We start from the raw sequence: 20,133 nt of genomic DNA, 5'->3' as shown, positions 1-20,133 counted from the left end.
ACTATTCTGTGGTAGGTACCAGCTATTGTGTTACTTTAGCTGAAATTTATTTTTTTCGTGACGCGTGTTTACATTAATATTTTAATTTGGGCAAAATATGACTTAAAAAAAATAAATAGGTGGTGTGGCTAAAAATATAAAATTACCGTAAACTGCTCAAGAATCGAAAATAATTTCTGGTATGTTTAATAAACAGACAAAACTTGAGCGATTGCGCCAGAAAGCAAGCAATAAAAAAAATATATAGGTACCTATTATTATTTAAGATAATATTAATTTGTAAATATATCGTATACCAATATAAGAGTAATAGAGTATAGGCTATAAGTGATGAATCGGGTAAAATTGATTTATATATAATGCAGTTGATACATATTTTCAAAAATAAAAAAAAAAGAAGATATCCTATAATAAACTACTAATATTATTGTTTTTCAATATAAATATTGCCATATAATAGTTTGTAGACTTTTAACTGATATAGGTATACAATTGTTTTTCTAAAATATCTGCTACCTTTTATTTAAAAATGATGTTACCTAGTTGATAAAAAGGATACCATTAAAAAATGTAAGCAGTTAATATGTGGTTGCGATCGAGGCGAGCAGTTTTTTTTTACCCATTCGGGCCGGTCAAAACCTTTGCCCCCCTCTATTGAAAACTGAAATGACGCCACTGTGTATAACGCGTTACCTGATGGATATTGTGATATGATTAATTTGGAATTTATTATTAATACCTATTATAGGTCAATTTTTTTTTTTAATACTATATATAAGTATACCTATAATAGGTATGTCTAATACCTAGACTGACAAACCGTCTCCCACTCAGAAAACGTTTTTCTTATACAGTGATATTATATCATTGAATTCAAATGTATTACTATCCATTATACAGTGACCCACTTGTAACCTACTGTACAGCAGAGCGACATCCACTTACTCACCTTTTTTAAAATAAAGCTATTTAGGAATTGGAGATTTCTTCTCATTTTATACAGAAATTATTTTGACAAGTACGAATCGCATATAGTTGACTTCCAACGCGTTACCTCACAGATTCAATTGTCGTTAATTACGTTTCGGTTCACCATGCCCCAGAGAATACTCTATTCCCTTTCATATTTCTAACTTTTTTGATAATGTCAGAATCAGTTAAAAATAATATGATTTTATGTCATTTTTATACTTTCTAAAATTGCATATTACATTATCATTATGAAGATAAACCCATGGTTTGAAAATGTTAGTATAATTTAAACATTGTAAATATTGTGTACGTTTAATTTTTAATTTATACGTAGAGGTACATCCATAAATAATGATTTATAAAATTACAAACGGTCTGTAAATATTTCAACAATCTTCTTAGGATCTTTTTATTTTTAAGTACAACTTATATAATATGGCTATATTATAATACTCATATATTAGACTTAAGTAATGATATTTTCGATAGAAACATAGGTATATTTTAAATTTTTAAAAAACTAAAGATTATATATTTATTCACAGTACAAATGTACAAAATAGTATAATATTGCGTACATTGTGTAATAATTATATAATAATTAAATAACCTTAATATCATGTTTACAGCACGGCGATTAATATTGAAGAAGCTGGTATTTCTCAAGAGCAAATATTTGAAAATATCCGTTTACACAAAGAGGTATTAGGCAGCGTACGTCAGCAACCATGGTCTATACGGAGGAAGATGAAATTGGTTCAGCAAGCCAAAGAGTACGTGAAGAAGCACGAGGGTCAGCTGCAAGAGCGTTTGGCGATGAGCAAAAGTACGAGAGATATCATGGCGCGGTTTCACATAGTCCTAGTCAAAGTAATACAATATAATTTAATGATAATATTGTCAATATTTCGGTGTTAATAAAATATGGTGTGTCGTGAAAATATAGCAATGGCAGCACAGTAAACGGGAGATGGCCAATTTTATAAGTCAAATAATTCCATGGGAACTAACGATCAAAGAAATTGAATCACAATTCGGCACGGTAGTCGCTTCGTATTTTACGTTCCTCCGCTGGTTGTTCTGGGTGAACTTTGTCATATCCGTGTTGTTGGCAGCCTTCGTCGTCATGCCCGAAGTATTCTTAACGATTATATACAATTATATTATGAACGTCTTAACCCGAACACCCGTACTTGCAATAACACAAATTGTACCCGTTAATAATAAACAGTTATGGTTTCACAGATTTTAACAACCAACAAGGCAGACACTGGAGAACGCAAGACACTGTTGCCCGAGGAGCAGGCCACTTCTATGGAATTAATGACTTTGTTGAACTTCGAGGGAGTCCTACAGCATTCACCCATGTTTTATGGTTACTATTCGAATCGACAAAGTTCAGACACCGGATACCGGCTACCCACAGCCTACTTTATTACGGGGCTCGTTGTTTACATTTACAGTTTCGTGGCTACGCTTAGAAAGTATATATTATTATACTACCTGGATATCTGATCGACAATAATAGTTGTTTTAATGTGTATTAATTATTGTCTGTTTGTTGTATCAATGATTGCACAGAATGGCCGCAAACTCCCGTCTGAGCAAACTGTCCGAAAAAGACGACGAGTGCATTTTTACGTGGAAACTCTTCACCGGGTGGGATTACATGATCGGAAACGAAGAGACCGCCCACAATCGTATATCGTCGATTATACTTGGTTTTAAAGAGGCATTGCTTGAAGAAGCTGAGAGAATGAAAGACAAACAAAAGTAATAAAATATCCACTCGAATATCGCTTTACTCACATGGGTGACTAAACAGTTAATTAAACTAAATTTGCCTACGTTATATGGGAAGGGGGGATTATGTTTGCTTTTAAGTTTGCAAAAGGCGACGTCTTCTCCAATAGTTATGATTCTGCTCTTTGCTACCCTGCAGTATAATAGAAATATTAATTTGTTATTCTCGCCTTTTTCACAGTTGGAAAGTGGTGGCTCTGAGGATATTTGCTAATCTGAATATGGTATGGATGTTGGGAAGTTCAGTTTATGCCGTCATTCTAGTGGTGGGCAGGTCCACAGAACCAGAAGCTGAATCCACATTTTGGAGAAAATACGAAATCACAGTTGTCATGACGCTCATTGGTACGTTTTTTCCGATAGCTTTTGAAGTGTTGGGCGTGTTGGAGAGTTACCACCCGAGGACCACGCTTCGTGTACAATTGGCCAGGTAGGTATTATAAATACCAAATATACTTCATATTATCTATTTGTCTGCACCAGGCGCGGCTTCAGAGATTTACCAAGGGGGAGGGAGATTTTTTTAGCTATCACTAAATTACTGAGGGGGCTTAGAAAGTACCCTAACCTGGAATGCATGTTTGTCAATAAAAAACCTCTTATACTTATACTTAAACATTGTTATAACTTATGATTATTGACCAATAAAGGTATTTTCCACAAATTACTAATTAGTACACGGTCTAGGGTCTGGCGATACGTTCCTACATGATACACATCACACATTAATATCATAATATGTTTTTTTTCAGGCAATTTAGAATTGTTAGATATCTAATTCAATAATCTAACATAATAATTTAATGTTCACAAAGAGAAATATCAAATATAATATGTATTAAGAAATTAAACATTTTTGAAAGCCTGGGGAGGGGAGGGGCATGGCAATGTTTTAAGCAGCGGACGTTACTTACTCTTAGTCACATTGCGTGGCTGATAGCAGTCAACGCGCCAAGCCAAGTCACAGAAATGAATTAATTTTGATAAAATGGAAATTTGAATATTATATTTTGTTTATATTATACAAACAGAAGGGGATTTGATTGAATTTTATTAAATCGTTTAAATATTAGATTTATTAATAATAAAAACAATCAATATTATATTATATATACGGTAAAAATCCAATATACCAATAAAGTCAAGATATAAACACACCAAAATAATAATAGTAATAAAAAAAAGAATTAAATACCTGTTCGAATTTTCTTCAAATAATATTCTATTAAATTATACTCTGTGTACGTTTGAATTACGTTCCATTTGTACGTGACTTTTCGTGGTAACAAAAAAGCGGCGTGATTCAATATTGAAAAATCGATTGAAAGAAATTTCTCCAAAGTGCCTGAACATGATTCAATATTTTCGCAACAAAAGTAAAAAAAATATATCTACAACACAGTTAAGGAAATATTTCATGCGCCACTGCTCGTACCTTTACTTATAGTATTTGTTACATGTTGTATACGGATGATTAGACGCTTGTGAATTTGTATAAAATAAAAATCTACCCTACAATTTTACTATGAATACAAATTGTTTTATACAAATATTTACAAAACGAGAGTGTGTGTAACTGTTGTACTATTTATATAACCTAGATTGGTGATTTTTTTTTCAACTATAATTATTATACGGTCCTTTATTCAATATTATTGATGTCATAATATGTACACTTCTGGAGGACATAACCGAAACACCAAAATGTGATTTAAAATTACAAATCTGAATGTGTCACTGCTACTCACTAACTTTACTATTGTTAGGTACCATTTATAATTAATCCTTAGTCATTGTAGATATGTCATAATAGTTTACTGAAAAGATCATATTATAAGTTAAAAAATAATATATTCAATTATATTTTACATAAGTTAAGTTGACTAAAAAAAAAACGAAAAAAAAAATAAAACATATAAGACTATAGTCACGCTCAGAATCAAATATAAATATTACAATCCAGGAAATTGAAAAATAATAACATAATATTAACATACATGCAAACATAATAATGTTTACGTATCGTTAACTATGTAAGTATAATTATGTTTTATATTATATAGGTAACAAAAACAAAATCCACGGAAGTTGCTTTGCTATATATGGTAGATTTCGAGCGCATCTCGGCATTGAGTAGGTCACTGTAGTTTGTTTAAGTAATGGATGTGTTAAATTTGAATTTGACGATAAATAATTGCATGTTAAAAACAATCCTGAGTGGAAACAGGTGTGTCGATATCTATTTTTAAGAATATTTTATAAAACTTTTATATTGCACTACTAGTAATTTATTTTTCTATTATAGTAATATACGAATGTGGAAGGTTGAACTAATTAGTGATTTTTGCCAATATTTTTGTACAATATTATGCAATTTTTTTGGCGACTAAGACCTTTAGCTGTTGTAGGGGTTATGAACTGTGATAGGTGAGGTTGGTACGGTAAGGTCGTTAAAGTTGTTAAAGTAGCAAACACGTGTATGTGTGGCAAGGACGCAAAGTTTTTACTACTACGAACCCAGGTGGTTACCCATCTGGGAACTAGTAGCAGCGGGCCTTTACTCTCAGTCGCATTATGTGACTGGTAGCATGCAACGCGCCGCTCCACTTATTATTTATTATTCTTATATTAAGTATTAAATTATAAGTCAATATTGACGTATCTTAAAATAGTGTGAATAGTTTGATAAAGTGAACTTTGTACCCGTATACAGTGTTGTCTCTGTCGCGTACTGTCGTACAGGTTTATTTGTATAAAATATAAGTGGACATATTTTACTTACCTACTATCGAAGTTGTAGAAAAGAATACAAGTCGAAGAGTTTTTTTTTTCATATTTATAATTTAAAACGAGTTACCTATATAATTTAAAAAGATTAATTATTTAAGTGCTTATAACACATAAAAAAGTAAGTTTTCAGATAGTAAGTTATTTTGCTCTGGTATTTACTTAAAAATATACTTACTGTACTATTGTAGTAAGAATTCAGTACGAGAATTTGCTGTTTTACTCGTGTGTTCGATATAGAAACAACACTTTAACACTATAAGTACCTACGACGTTCTTTTAATATATTTTTTTTAATTATAACAAAATAACAAAAATCTAAGGAGCAAACGGTATAATAAGTTTAATAACTAATATTGTTGATATTTGGAACTTCAAACGCTTATAAAAATTAATTTGGTCTTATGCTAAATTTTAACGCGGATTTAATATTAATTTTATGGCTCATTCCTGTCAACCGTTGCATACATTTCATACACGATAAAATAGCACGTAATTATAAATCCAATTGTAGTAAATAAATAATAAATAATAAGCATAATTTAATAATAGAATTATGTACTATAATAGAACTTAAAATAAAAATTATAAAAAACTCAATCCTACCTATATCAAATAATATTGTATTATTGTTCTTGCTATTACAATAATAACAACTATTATACACTCATACGATATATTGTTTTGTATTGAGGATGGACATAATGGGAAAATGGTTTGAAAAGCCGTCTTGCCACACAGTTGTGATTCTAACATTTTTAACCGCTCGTTCTTGTTTTCTTAAGGAGATGAGCGTTTAAGGTTATTCTTTGGGTAGTATTTTCATCTGTTGATGTGTGTAGAAAATTATTGTAAATGCTATTTTTATTTGGAATAGATTTTTTGTTTATAAGCAATGTTATTGTTACAAAATTCCTAAGGACAACCCATTTATTTCTCCGCTTGATTTGTAAGACACATTTATCTGCTTGATAAGTTGATTTCACGGAAACGGTCTTTGTTTCAAACATGTTGTTTGAAATCAGATTATAAGGGATACAATTTTATGATTGAATTTGTTTCACTAACCATCGTTTTGTACCTAGGTATTGATTAGTGTGTTTTTTACGCCAAGTATGAAATGATAATTGGTAAATACTTAACATGTAATATAATATTATTCACAGAGCATATAGGTACCTATCTCAACCATTTCAATATTAATTTTTTTAGATTATACCCAATATAAATAGGTAATTTATAATGCGTCTCAATGGTAACATTTGAATTACAAACGTACTTATTTTGAAGTAGAATTTGTTCACCAACGGTGCCTACTTTTCGTTCCGTTGCACAAGTTTATGGAAAATTGAATCACAAGAGAAATTAATGAAATTAATTGTGTAGTAATATTATTATCCAACAAATTTAAAATAATACACCATCTATTTAGATTTATTATTCTATAGTTGTGTTATAGACATGAAATTATTGAAAAATATTTATATTAATTTAACCATCATTTTTAAATATACATGGTTGTTTAAAAAATCTGTATATTTCTTTTATGGGCATTTGAAAAATAAATACAATATTAAATATAAACTATTTTAAATATTAAAAGAAAATATTCAATTAGGTAATTATATTTAACCAATAAAGTGTGAAGTTGAAAGGTTTTTTGAATTTTTTAGTACTAAAACAAGCCGTTTATGCGCGCACGATCTTATAATCCCATGCATAATAACAGTACCTAATGTATATAGTTTATTATATGGACACGTGTAGAGAGATATGTGCATTGTACAGTTTACAGTGTACACCTATTAGCAATGTAAATTTAGATAATTGCACTGGAGCCATTCCAACAGCTAACCTAGTTAACCAGTGTTAAATGTTTTTTGTCTCTTACCCTTATTTACAATAATCACATGATATTTGTCAAAAGAATTTTCAAACGGCAATTTATTCTCAAGATAAAATATGCTTTTTTTTATTTTTTTTTTAATATGATATTCGAAACATTTATTAATTACTTTTTTTGGTTAAGATATCATAGTTTCAATTATTATTTTATATTTGTATAATAAGATTGAATTTTGATATTTTTTTTTTTTGTTAGATTAAATTTATAAGTTTATTTATTTATTCATAATAACTATTATTATATGAAATATATAAATATATTGTATGAACGTAAGTTTATAAATTTGGATCATCAGAAGATGATTAAAATAATTAACATGATATAATTATTATTAAGTGGTAGACAAAACCAGAGTGTTTTAGTATTGTGTATTGTACGTACATAGGTATATTGTTTCAAGGATTGTCGGCTTCAAGTGTCAGTCGTTTGTCCCTATTTTTTCGGAAGAAGGCGTAGAAATACGTATTGACTTAAATACAAATTAATGTTTTGTGAAATTGGGTTTCCTTTATCGTTAATTTAAATTTAAATGCTAAATGTTTATCAACATTTGAAAAGTTTTTTCTTTTAAACTTAAATTAAAAATTAATTTTTGCGAGAATTTGTAAGCTTAAAATATATTAATCAAAAGTCATGATAATAAAAAAAAGATATGGCCAAGCATCCTAAATTCAAAATGTTCACCTATTATTATATAATACGGACTATCAATTTGTAATAATTTGTTACCAAAACTTTTGAATTCATTATACCAAAGTGACTTATTAGAATACTTAAATACTTAAATAATAATGTATAGACTACGACTAGGTACCTAGGAAAACATTTTAACTAAATTATATTATTATTATTTTAAATTCTAAAATACCTACTGTATTAACAGATACGGTGTATCGTAAGTTTTAATTCAATTTTACACTAATAACAATGTCAAAATAAATATTTTAGGCACGTCTTGACAGATGATGATGAATAATATATAACGATAATAAACTCTTGTTTAATCCGAGTACACCTCAAATTGATATTGACGTACATTTTCTTCTTTTAATATGTTCCGGATTGTTATAAGTTATAAGATATAACTTAATTAAATTCTTTCATTACCTACGTCCAAAGAAAATATTAAGGCTTATACCTACTATGATGTGTTAGCTTTGATTTTCTCGCTATAAAGTTTAATAAATCATCTGACTTAGACTCATACAGATCATTGTATCTTTGGGCATAATGACACACTGTGTAGTTACTAGTCTGGAGTGACAAATACTCGTTTGTTTCAGAAAGTATGTTCTTATAAGCTGATGTCTCGTTTTTTATGTTTTAGGATTATGGCGCTGAACTTGTTAAATCTTTACACACTGACGTTCGCGTTGTTTGTGAAAATCAACGACATGGTAAGTGTATCTTAACCTCTTAAATGTGTTAATTATTAATTGTTGTCACGTGAATTTATGTGTTTATTATATAATATATAGTTACGATTGAATGTCATTTGCATACAGCTAATTATGTTAGTCATATAGGGTTAATATATTCAAATTGTTATATTTTTTCTCTGTGAAATTACCTATATGTTAGGTTAACCTAACTAGTACCTACCTACTTACAAAAAAAAAAAATGTAATTACTTTTTCATTGAAGAATTTCTATGTAGGTATTGCATTTTTCAGTACCTATACCTTCAAAGGAATATTCGATATTAAAGGGGAAGAAATGGTAACGAGATTTAATTATATCGAAAATACTAGAATTTTTTCATTAGAACAATTATAATTTTAACTTCGGTAAAAACGTTAATTTCATGGTTATGTGATTTATGTATTTTTTATATTATGTAATAAAATTTTACATTTTAGTACACAATTAATGTTAATCAAACACTTATTATTATTTTTTTATACCTAAAATGTCTTGCTATTGTATATAAAATAGATGAATAATTTTTTCTTGAGTTCTAAAACTGTGCATACTCGTATTATTATGCCATAAGTAGGTTGAGATTGCAACAGTTTATAAATCGATTTAAAATAATATTATACAATAATAAAAGTAAATAGTATAACAAACGCATTTGGATGAGGATTACGATCAGAGAGATGGTATGACTCACAACACCTAGTTTTTGGGCACCTATATTTTAATTTAAAATGTATACGTAGGTACATATCGGTATAATGTTCTAATGCATGATGATATAAATTATCTTCTACACCCATGTCATGGCTGATAGTAAAACAATTTTAAAGAGCATTATTCATAGTATATATTATAGATAATAACACAGTTGTATAAAGTGTATGTGTCTCAAACGACAAAGTGCTTTTTAGTATACCTGTATACGCAACGATTACATTTAATAATTCTTCTACCATAATAAATATCAGCTAAAGGTGAATACCTATACGTATAACAGAATGGGACGAATATATTATTATAATATTCTCTATGGGAACGAGATTGAACGCAGAAATAAGTAACTTAGAATTATCAAACGGTTGACATTGTTAATATTAAAATATTATTTATTATTCTATTTGTTTCAAATTAATGTTAGTTCATCACTTCATCTTGATACAATAATACAATTAATCATAAATAACTCAAGTGAAGTCAAGACGTTCAGTATACTTACCTATAGTATCTGAAATAAATGTATCATCTAATACAGTGGTCGGCAACCTTTTTGGACTCCCGGGCCAAATTCATAAATTAAAAGGAGTTCGCGGGCCAGACAAAAATAAAAATTTTATATTCCAAATCATTTATCAAGAAAAAAATTAATTGTTTAAAACTTTAAAATAATAGAACATAGAAATTACAGTTTTTAATAATAAAATAAATAATAATTATAATAAAAAAGTATGGAAATTACAACTGCAAACCGCACATACCCGTACGAAAAACGCAACGTTACTGAACAGAATTGAAAATTAAGATTATAGCCCAAATACACTCATCGTATCTACTCTATATTATTGGTAACTGTCAAGGTATATCTACCATTATAAAAGATGACTGATAGAAACTTATTATATTTATACAATATGATTTTTTTGATATGATATTCAAATAAATGTCATCGTAGAATTTAAAGCGGGCCGTATACAATAGACGCGCGGGCTGGATGCGGCCGCGAGCCGCCGGTTTCCGACCACTGATCTAATTTATAAAAATCTCGTGTCACAGGGTTATAGTGTTCGAACTCGTTTGGAACATGGAACCTTACAATGAAATAAACCTACTATTGGGTATACCTATTTTTATAGAGTTTGATAATCTGTTCTTAATTGGTCACTGTTCAATCAATATTAATAATTTCTTTTTGATTGTTTGAAATACGATAAAAAAAGCTTTACGTACAAAAAAATAAACTGCGCAAACAATTTTTTTCAAAGTTTTTAAATTTATGTCATTAAATTGGATTTGTTCTAATATATTATATAACTATTTAAAAAACAGTATTTAACTATATTGATTTGTCACATAGGTGCTTATGATGATATAACTTTTGGGGTAAATTCATTGTAATACGATAAATACTATAATATTATACGTATTGTACTAATTCATGTTTACATACTGTAATGACGACCGTACTGTATACATGTTGCAGACAAAGGAGCTATTGGTGTTGAAATCCAACGTATCCAACGTCACGGCACCCATGGCCACCATGGCCACAGTTGCCAGGGCAGCCACTACGGCAACCATGGCCACAGCTGCCAGCGCAGCCACCACGGCCACTATGGCCACAGCAGCCACAGCGGCAACCACGACATCTTCGTTGAAGATGACGTCAACTACCTCGGTATTGGTTACATTAGCGTTCATGAATTCCACCATTTCAAATACGACGAAACTTCAGTTGCCTGTCGCCCATACGATCGATACGCAACCGAATTGCTATCGACAGCAGATAGAATGTCCGTTCTCGTGGCCATCTGTCCGGAACGGTCCAGCCGACCAGCATACACCGAGGGTTGACGATTACGTCTCCTCATCGATCACACCGCTGAAATTGATTACCACTAGGCCCAACTCGTCAACGGCAGTGGATCTTGGCCACAGTTCAGACTTCGGTCACAGTTCGAATTTCGGTCCAACTACAGGTCTTTTCAGTGAGAATCGGAATGGCACCGGATCGACTGAAAGTACAACGGAAACGACTTTCAAGACCGTCGATGATGTACAAATAACTGCGGAGGTCGTATACTATGACGAGAAGTCTTCGTCCGAAAATACCGCCACCACCGCCAAATCTGACGTCAGTTATACGAACAATTATGACGAAATGATGGAGAATTCGACTGTGGAGCTGGTCACAGCTGAGTTGATGACGGAAAATTTGACCAGGGATCTGGTCACTGCTGGGTCAACAATTACGAGTTCAACGGACGTTTCATTCGACTTCGGTTCAACCACCCCCGGATCGATATCAAGTTCGATAGAAACTGCAATTGGTGGAACGATCCCGGTCGAGCCTACAGTAGAGTCAACGACGAGTTTGGTCACCGAATCGACGACAAGTCTCGACGCAGTCGTTGCAATGGCGAACACGACGATTGGCCAATCGATTATCACTGTAGATGACGACGATGAGCCATACAGTACGATTTCGTCTGACGATTTGCAGTTTCAGGCGACGGACGAGAATACTGAGTCGGCTGAAGAAAGGAGAATCGTAAAACGGATGTCGGAAGTAATTTTCAATGGGACTCATTGCTTTCAAATAGTTTGTTCGCCTCCATCGCCGGTTACAAAATATGTAACTGAGGTGCCAAATGGTTTTCAAGGATTTAGCGAGAAATCGAGTAAATACCAAAGCGTATACTCGTATACATAGATGTGTACTGTATATAAACTAGCTAGCACAACGTATATGTAATTGTAGTCGATGTCAATTTGTGCCCTGGAATTCTATAGAGACTATTACATTTCTGCCAAGGACAGTAATTTAATCAAACATCTAACATAATATAGTTACGTTGATATGCATATAATATACAATATACATAGTGCAAAATTCGCATTATATTATAACGATTATAAATAATTCATACGAGTACGGAGTAATAGTTTGTATCCACATAAGATGTAATATTCACCAGTGAAATAAATTAAGCAATTAAAATACGAGTTTTAAAATTAAAAAATAAGTTAATTAAAGATAAGTCAATAAACGTAGAAATGTATAAATATTAAAATTATTCTTTCAGTCCCACGTTTTGTGCCACGTATATAATTGAATAACTTAAAGTACCTTTATATGTAGTAATATACAAATACAGTAGGTATATAACATAAACATATTATGTGTATGTTATCTCTTAACAAATAAATGTTATCTAAAATGTTTCTAAGCTGTTTCTTGAAATGTAATATTTTATATTTATATGTCAAGAGATAATGTGAGTACAAAAAGCTCTTTTTCTACCAAATTTATAATGATGTGCATTTCTTTCATAATATTATACGTATTTGTAACAGTACCTTTGAGTTATGATACATTTTAATCATAATAATATATATCATAAATTTAAATTTAGGATTTATACCAATATAAATACATTTAAATACATACATAATGTATACAACGTTATCAAAATATCAAATATTATTATTGAATGCATTTTTTTTTTTAGTGATAATATTATGGTAGATTAGGTATATTAATTAAAAAATGGGATAATATTAGAGTGATACATTTTTTAGCGTTTAATTTTATTTTTAATATGAACGAGTTAAAAATATGTAGTAATTTAATATTATAATTTAAGTTTTATTAAATAAACCTGCTATGATTGTTGTATAGGCGAAGCGTACTCGACAACGACGGAACACGAAGATGCGCCTAGAGAAGACTTATCGCTTCGCGCCACTTGTTTGAATCTCCAAATCAGACGACGATTGCGGAAGTTGTGTTGGGAGACAATGTTTGGACAAGAGTTAGTAAAACTTACAGTCATGGATTTGGTGAGAGTATAATATAATCGTATCAGAAATTATTGTTTGTTAAGCTATGTCTGCTGTGTGATTCTTACACTAGTTGGAAAAATACATGTATGTGTGATTTCACACAAGTAGATATTTTAACACATTATGCTTCGTAAATGCATACGTGTGCCTAATTATAAATGGAATACATCTTAAAAATAGTAAAAATACTGTGAATAAAATATAAGAAATATAATTATAATTGTTCATATTATATAATAGACGCTAAAGGTTAATATTTTAAAAGAAATAAAATGCTTATAAGTTTAGGTATTTTATAACAATTTTAATGATATACTATAGTAATATTATCACCTTAATTTGTGTATGTCAGGGATGGCGAACCTTTTGATAACTGCGTGTCAAATCAAAATGTTTGGTTTGATTTTATTTGCTTACACTGTAGGTAGTTATATTGTGTATAATATATCATATTTAGTTTCACATATCCATCGGTTAGTGGAAGCCGGTAGGTACAATGTACATAATGCAACTTTTTTACAATCAAACCAGTCCTAGCTTGTGCTATACCTATATAATATCTTAAAATGATAAAAGGTTATTATTTACATGTTTTGTTTTACTAACTGCAATAAAAGAAAAAACATAACGCTAATAGGTACCTACATTAAAAAAACCACCCCAGATTCTCTTAGATTGTTCTATCTGTTTGACTGTTAATTTAAATCTAAGAGAAATTAGTTTTTCACGGGAGAAATCTTTCACGGAAATTAGATTCGACTTTTAGCATTTCAAATTTGTTTTTATATGTTTCGCCTGTCTTGTCACTAGCATCTTGTGGTTTTTTGTTTGTTGTTTACGTATATTTCTTAAGTTATTTTCCTGTTTGGTACAGTTGGCTGCACAATTTCATTAATATTTTATTCATACCCGGTTTTTGTTTCTATCCTTTAATTTTAATGTTTTTCAAGCTATTAAGTAATAAATAATAATCAAGGGGTTGTGCTTTTAAGTTTTTAACCTTATTTTTTTGACGCTTATAATATCTAAATTCATATGTTAAAATCTCGCAATTAAAGGTTTGCACTCACGTGCAATTGTCTAATCTTGACAAAAATAATTAACTGGTAAATCAGTTATAATATTACAATCGTTAATAATACAACGTCACAATATTACTCATCATAATGACTTGTATTGCTGTATATATGTATAAAGATTATTATTTTCCTACCATAACAAGAATATTATTATAAAATGTCCAAGGGATCATCGTGTTTAATAATTATAAGTTGCACGTTTTATTGTTTCTTTTTGATAAATTTTACATTTTACATCACAATTTTTGGAATATCGTATATAATATAATGGTTACAAGTTAAAATATCTCCAAAATAAGTATCTTTGATCGAAATATCTCGTAAAAGTATATCTATAAAAATATAATACATTTATCAAAAATACCTCCAATCAATGCACTTCCTTAAAAACTCTTACCATACAAATACATAATATAGTGATATGTATTATTTAAAAAATAGTACATATTGGGCATACAGTTAAGTGACATAATATCTACTAATATGTGAGTAATTAATTATTAATCATTATTTTACTCTTTCATAAAACCGCTATCACACGTCAAGCTTATAAATATAACTTCGATGAGAAACAAATCTAATAATCAATAGATATAAAGTTTTATCTCACTGATTATTTTGGTCGGCAGAATGTTATTCCTCCTATGTAACAATTGTGAAGTTGTAAGTTATGCATTTACAATCTATCTTGAACAAATGGATGCGGTCGACCGTTTATATGAGAGAACATTTAGACGCGTTCGTGAGTACAAGATAATTAAATTACAATAATTTAACATTTATACGACAATAATACATTATATAGGTACCTATATTATATATAATGATATATAATATCTAATTATATCAGGGTAATAGGTATTATTTGGAAATCGATATAAATTGAAGAAAAACCTCCTGTATACCAATACGTTTCTACAACAACAATATTGGTTATTAATGATTAACCAAAAGCAGTGATTAAATTTAATTTCACCAATAAGGGGTTATGTTACTCGTATAATATAATACATAATCTTGATTTATTTAAACAACGTAATATTATAAGTGCCTATATGACATAAATTAAGTTGAATCGTAATCAATTTTACTAAAAGTGGTTATACAGTGAAACCTCTATACACCGGACATTCTCGGTTTCTGAAATGTTGTCCACTATTCAGATGTGTTTGCTATTTAGAGTCACTAAATTGTAAAAAGTTTGTAGTTGGTTCCCAATAAAACACAGTTGTCCGCTATTGGGAGGTGTCCGTTAGGGAAAGAGATATTTCACTGTATATATATGTATATATTTGATAAATTAAGATCTAACCGTGTTTTAGTTGGTTACAGTGGCGTACATTCAAATTTGCTCTGGGGGGGGGGGGTTCATTCAAAAAAAAATAACCAACACTAAAACCTTCTCTTTAAAACTACCCATTTTCCATCAATCAAACACATTACACGTATAAATATTAATAGGCAAAATAACAAAACAAATACAAAGATTTACATAACTCATGGCAGTTAAATACTGTTTAATATGCATATAGTATGAACAGAATATTATATATATTATATTATTAATTATTTATAATAAAAATTCTAGTATCCTTTTTTTATTGGATAGTTCAACCAGCACTTCATCAAGAGTAATTGAATCGTTTTTGTTGATCGAGAGCATAGCTAGACCATTAAGTCTTCCCTATTAAAATTAATTACAACATTAATTTATTTTCCAACGGCAGAATCAGAGGTGGATAGGTAGTATTTATGTCACAGGGAAATATTTGAAGGGGCCCCCAAACTGAAAAAAAATTTGGTCACTTCGCTCACTTTAGATACTTATTCAAACTAACACCTTTAACTATAAATAAAATGTTTCGTGCGAAATCGTAATTTTAGTTTGGTGTGGTGCTGGGGAAACGGCATATGAGGAAAATGCTTTTTTCGGTTGTAAGGGATTTTTGAAAAATTTCACGTAAGGTCGTACAAATACCGAAGTAAATATATCTGCATAGAAGTTTCATATAAATAAGTAGTTTTGGAAATAAGAGGGGAGGTGGAGAAACTTTTCTATAGCCCCCCACACAAATTATTGTATATCTTCGAAAAAAAATTTGTACAAATTCCGTACTAAATATCTGGCAAAAAAAAATTGTGAAAACTCAATATTTTGTTAGGGAAACATACGAGGATATTTCTGTCTTAGATTAACGATAAAAATTTAAAATCCTATGTTAAAGATCCGTAAGCAAATTCTTGACTTGTGGTATTATATATTGTTAAAAATAACAGTAATAATAATTAATATACCCGAGTGGGCCCCCAACATAAACATAGACGGGGGCCCCACAGGAAAAATCCCTTTTTCCCCATGGGCCTATCCACCCCTGGGCAGAATAGAACAGAATGAACGAAAATTTCATAATATTATTTAACGAAAATGTTTAACATGGTCGTTTACGATACTGCTATAAAAATAGAATCTATTTCACCGTATATTGTTGCTCACGCGAAATTCAACGATTATAACGTAATCGGTTTTTTCTCCGTTGTCCGATCGAGTCGGTCGAGATAATGACAATGTTAAGATATTGTATGCACGCTACTAACTGACTGTGTACGATCAAATGTATATTTTGATTGATATACGGCACCCATAATTTCGTTATGAAATCTTTTTTCATTGTTGGTAAAGTATAGTGTTATACTCAATAGTCATATTATTATGACGTATGTTTGTGTATACACGGATGATTATTGATTAATAATAAGAAATTCATCAATAATATTAAAATTTTTTTTTTGGTCCTGAGGGGGTTTGATCCCGAAAGCCCCCCGTATGTACGCCACTGGTTGGTTAACTTAAATATATTAACTTTTTAGAAATTGCCTGGTATGCAGGTGATTTTTTCGAATTTTTATCGATTTTGATAACGTCGGATAATTCCTAATATCCAGAAAAAATGATATTATTATATTATAATATGCTATACTACTGTCGTATAAATGTAAAATATCGTATTATTATTATTATTTCGTTCTTGAGGACAGACAGCTGCGTCCATTTGTCCCTGTTCGTCTGCATCACCATACCTTTTTTTTCACAGAATAGATATTTATGCTCAGAGATATTGTCTGGAGGTATTTTGACCGGTAGCCACATAATATGGCATATGAAATACAGTCCGTAATCATAATAATAATAATAATAATGATACATTACGAATTTCAGTATATATCAAGCAATATAACTGGGGGGCATTCTATCATCGTTTACGGACTAACAATATTCGCGTTTATTTGATTCCGGAATGTGAATAAAGACTAATGTCCGTCAGTGTGTTACGCCGAGTAAACACATATGACTATTACAAGCTATTATAGTATATGCACTAGATATTTCACGGAATTGTAATTTGTTGTGGGGTTCAAGGGTACATGTTGTGTTACGCCACGAAGAACAATAATAATTTATACTTGAAAGTTGAAAATATGTTACACGGTAGTAGGTAAAACCTTAAACTTACAATAGCCAAAAATCGTCTATTGATGTTGCATTGACGAACAAAATATTGTTTGTCATATTTTTATTTGACTATGAATATAGATAAAAAATGATGAACTAAGAAAATAAATTCAATTATATTGTAAAACGATTAAAATAAAATTATGATCCTGGTAATATATTTATTCGATAGTATAAGAGATTATATGTGTACAACGTGTGATCACAAAAATAGGGTACACTGAAAAAGTGAAGTTTTTGTACATGCGTAAAATATAAGAGTTACAAAATTGTAAGTTATATGGATTTATGATTCAATAGTCTCATGTCCCGGAAACAGAATTTAAAAATAAGTAAAGGATAGGTACTGAGTAATATATTAAGTAATCGAGTTATAGTGCTTACCCTGTTTTTGTGGACGCTCAGTTTAATATTATACAACTGATGACTAAGCCCTTCCTAACCGTAGGTAGCCCCTCCCCTCATCACGAAAAACTCAAAGATTTTCGAAGTGTCCGGTATGGACTTGAGCTTTAGCTCCCCCAAATCTCTGACGCTATTTCCTCCTATGTGTATAATATTTATAACATAATAAAGTACCTACTTATACATTTATACGTAAGTAAAACAAAGGTAATAATAATAACTAAATTTCATTAGTTCACAAATTTAGATTTGTAATAATATATTTGAATAATATTAGGTGTCATCAAAGAAGCCATTAATAATATGATTGTACTGAAACTTATTTGAATAATTATTATTGGAGTTGAAGTTATAACAAGCAACACTTAGTGGGTAGTAAATTGAACTATAACTTACTAAGCCATAACATTGAATATCCATAAAGTTAACGAGAAGTGTTAAACAAGTATTTACATCAAATCGATATTGCATATATTTTGTGTTCATAACGGATAAAAGCATATTAAGTGACAAGTGTACTGTAATCTAAAAATAGTATGTATATTATATTCTCTGATATTGCATATTATAATAATTTATATATATGTGCATATGAAATTTTTTCTAAATTAAATAAAAACTTTTCATACAATTTTAATTAGAAAAATAAAATAAGTTATTTAATATTTTAAATCTAATTTTACAAAATATAAATGACTTTGAAGTTTGAATGTAAACACCACGAGATTCTCAATATATAGAAAAGTTTTATTTTGAAACTTTCGTACTTCTAAATGATAAGCAATATGAGGGCCCTGTACTAACTAGATTTGATTATTATTACGTCACGCTGCAAGTATGAATATTATGTTTCTATTTATAAATTGGGTATAGGTACTATTAATTATTGTATATATACGTATATTAAGTATGTTATACAAACAAATCTAACCTAACTTAATGTTATTGATAAAATATGTAAAGTTAATCATGGTGAGGTACTGATTAAAATATATTCAATTGATAAAATTCATATAAGATCTCTAAAATTACGTTAGGGACGAAGAGATGCTATACGAAGAATTTATAGATTATTTTTAGCTTAAAATCATGAGTAAATTTACGGGGTTGGTTAGAATAAAGTTTCAGATAAGCGTACATATATATACCGTACAGCGTACCATATATATATTACACGTGACCTGGGTGGGACGAAATGACACGAGATAGTGAAATGACGAAACCTTAACGTTTGGACGTGTATCCGCAGGATTTATAGTTTCTAAACAAAGTACTGTGAATTCCGTTGGTAGTTGGTTTATTTTGAAACGCGTGAAATGCATACCGAGATAAAAAAAAAAATAATAATAATAATAACACATTCAACTGCTGAGTGATATATTATATTATAAATGATGTAGGTATATGTCAAACATGCTAGATAAGCTGATTATAATTTTATAGCACGAATGTCTAATTTATATCTCTTATATTATATACTATAATTTTTTTAAATTTATAACGTACTGTATTATAATAACTAACATTTGTTATCTCTTATACATTTATACGTAATATGAAAAAAACATAAAGGATTGTAATAACTGTATAAAATTATTATTATATAAAAATATACACATATAAAATAAAAACAGATTGTCATTCGTCTCACTCAGGTAAATTCAATAATTGAATATCATATCAATATTCAA

The 20,133-nt window shown here is 29.9% G+C and overlaps 1 protein-coding gene across 1 annotated transcript in view; it reads left to right on the top strand.

Annotated features, from left to right (window-relative positions):
* LOC100165476 (transmembrane channel-like protein 2) overlaps nt 1-20,133 on the top strand; it is a 40,679-nt gene that overhangs the window by 4,395 nt on the left and 16,151 nt on the right. Inside the window, exons 3-10 of the mRNA XM_029489671.1 lie at nt 1,602-1,842; nt 1,919-2,107; nt 2,218-2,456; nt 2,554-2,745; nt 2,957-3,205; nt 8,796-8,865; nt 11,085-12,282; nt 13,284-13,444. Coding sequence (XP_029345531.1) covers nt 1,602-1,842; nt 1,919-2,107; nt 2,218-2,456; nt 2,554-2,745; nt 2,957-3,205; nt 8,796-8,865; nt 11,085-12,282; nt 13,284-13,444 — 2,539 coding nt within the window. The remainder of the gene's footprint in view (nt 1-1,601; nt 1,843-1,918; nt 2,108-2,217; nt 2,457-2,553; nt 2,746-2,956; nt 3,206-8,795; nt 8,866-11,084; nt 12,283-13,283; nt 13,445-20,133) is intronic.

The sequence above is a fragment of the Acyrthosiphon pisum genome, chromosome A2, assembly GCF_005508785.2.
Source record: "Acyrthosiphon pisum isolate AL4f chromosome A2, pea_aphid_22Mar2018_4r6ur, whole genome shotgun sequence".
Taxonomy (NCBI): Eukaryota; Metazoa; Arthropoda; class Insecta; order Hemiptera; family Aphididae; genus Acyrthosiphon; species Acyrthosiphon pisum.
This window is presented reverse-complemented; position numbering and strand designations above follow the sequence as displayed.